Here is a 2,278-nt window from a genome sequence, read left to right as displayed (position 1 = left end):
GGTCTGGTACTGCGTGGCCCCCTCCCAGGCAGCCAAGTTTGAACGTATGGCCCAGAGCGTGTACCCCGAGCTGCACCGCGGCTGCCACGCGTTCATGCGCCACAAGGACATCATGATGAGCCCCCAGATGCTCAAGACCTACGGCGTCGAGTACACCATGGTGTGGCAGCTTCCCGGCTGCTTCCCGCCGCGGGACGGCCCCAGGCGGCGCGCCTGCGCCGGGGCCGCCGCGGCCCCGCCGGTTCGGGGCCGCGCGTGCGCCGGCTTTTGGGCCCGCCCCGTTGTCTGCCCGGCCGCCGCCGCCTCGCCAGCTCGGCTGGTCCCCGTTGCCCTCAGCCCCCCCCCCCTTCCCCCATTGCCCATCAAAACCCGCACCCAATCCAGGCCAAGCAGGAGCCCAATGAGTTCATGGTGCTCAACGCGGCAGCCTACCACGCCGGCTACAACCTCGGATTCAACTGCGCGGAGGCCGTGAACTTCGCGATGCAGGTGGGCGCACGCGTGTGTGTGTGTGTGTGTGTGTGTGTGTGTGTGTGTGAGTGAGTTTGTTGAGGGGAGGGTTTGTGTGGGGCATCAGACAGGGGGGGCCCGAGCTCGCCGCCGGCAGCTTGGGAGGTGGTGGAGGGTCGGGCCGCGGGCAGCACCTGGGCGGGAAAGGACCTGTCGAGTATGGGGCGGCGCCGCGTCCGAAGCGTGGGGGGCCTGCAAAGGAGGAGGGCACCCTTGCAGATTTGTGATGTCATCGGTGGCTGTTGCGGGTGGCGGAAGCACTGACTGGTCGCACTCCGCGCGCAGGAGTGGGTCGACGTCGGCTGCGCGGTGGAGCGCTGCAAGTGCGGCGCGCTGAAGGAGGGCGTGCGCATCTCCATGCGGCTGTTTGGCCGCGAGGGCAGCAGCGACGAGGACGATGACAGCGAGGATGACGATGACGTCAGCGGCAGCAGCTCGGTGGGTGGGGGCAGTGGGGCGGTTGTCCGACGGCAGGGCGGGCGCGAGGGAGGGAGGGGGGCAATTAATGTCTCCGAAGGCGTGCGGCGTCTCTAGTTCGGCCGGTGCGTGACTTTCGCATGACTCATCGCGCCTGATTGATTCGTTGCCCCGTTGCTGATGAGTGCCCCGGCCGTGCGGCGCGCCGCTCAGGAGGACGAGGGGAGCAGCGAGGAGCGCGGGGAGGAGGGGGAGCGACCGGGCAGCCCCCAGCCGCCGCGGCGGCGCAGCGGGCGCGAGCCGAAGCCGCGGGACCTGGATTCGCTGCCAATCGCCGCTTTCAGGGTGCCAGCCGCGGTATCAAAGCTGGCCGCCCCCGCCGCGGGCAGCAAGCGCCCCCACGGAGGCGACGGCGGCGGCGCCGCGCGCGAGGCGAAACGCGCGAAGGGGCGTGACACGCAGACGGCGCGGGCGGCGGCGGCGGCGGAGGCGGTGGCGGCGGAGGCGGTTGCTCGGCGGCGGGCGGCGCGGGCTGGCGCGGAGGCGCGGGAGAAGGCGGCGGTCAACACGGTCAAAGCACGCAAGGTGCGCCGCTGCCTTGGCGTTGCAGGGCCCGAGCCAACGCGTGCCCTGGCATGGAGGCTTTGTTGAGGCTCGTTCGTATGACTTATGAATCAGGTTCCGGCGGCGTATGCACCAGTCCCTTGAAGGAAGCGAAAGCTTTGAACGCTACAGCGGGCAGGGGCGCGCCCCTCCGCCGCACTGTCATCATGCCCCCCCTCCGTTTCCTGGCCGCGGCGCCCAACCTGTGCCGTCTCCACCCTCCAGGCGGACAGGGCCGTCGGCTCTGGCCCCCGCAGCACAGACGAGGTCGTGACCTCCCTGCGGCGCGCCGCCGCCGCCGCCGCCGCGCTGCGCGCGGAGCACGAGGCGCGGCGCGCCGAGCACCACGCGCGGCGCGGCGGCGGCGGCGGCGGGGCCCGCGAGGAGGCAGAATCGGAGGATGAGTCGGAGGAGGTGGAGGAGGAGGAGGAGGAGGGGAGCGAGGCGGGCGACGCCGACGCGAGCCCCGAGCCGGAGGGGCCGGCGCCGCAGGTCATTGTGGGAGGGGACTCTGGCGGCAAGTTCTTCTATTTGGTCCAGAGGCTGAGGTGCGCGCAGGACACAGGTCCCCCTGCTGACGAGCCCGTGCGCCGCGGACGCGGGCGCAGTGCGGGGCGCCGCGAGCCCGTTTGGCGCCTTGGGCACGCGCGCGCGCCCGCTGCGTACACCCCAGCGGCGCGCACTGGTCAGAAGCGCAGCCTCGCCCTTCCCCCGTCAACTCCCTCATCGCCCCCTCCCTGCCCTCCCC

At 71.9% G+C, this 2,278-nt stretch overlaps 1 protein-coding gene across 1 annotated transcript; it reads left to right on the top strand.

The window, feature by feature from the left end:
* Positions 1–46: 46 nt before the first annotated feature.
* MNEG_16454 (hypothetical protein) lies at positions 47–2,078 on the top strand (the record flags this gene model as incomplete). Its single annotated transcript, XM_014035076.1, has 5 exons — positions 47–241; positions 385–489; positions 796–948; positions 1,141–1,512; positions 1,756–2,078. Coding segments are annotated over 5 exons (1,148 nt in total), but the record flags the coding sequence as incomplete, so codon positions are not given.
* Positions 2,079–2,278: the final 200 nt, after the last annotated feature.

The sequence above is a fragment of the Monoraphidium neglectum genome (genome assembly GCF_000611645.1).
Source record: "Monoraphidium neglectum strain SAG 48.87 unplaced genomic scaffold scaffold06385, whole genome shotgun sequence".
Classification (NCBI taxonomy): Eukaryota; Viridiplantae; Chlorophyta; class Chlorophyceae; order Sphaeropleales; family Selenastraceae; genus Monoraphidium; species Monoraphidium neglectum.
Note: the sequence above shows the minus strand (reverse complement) of the source record. Positions and strands in the feature narration are given on the sequence as shown.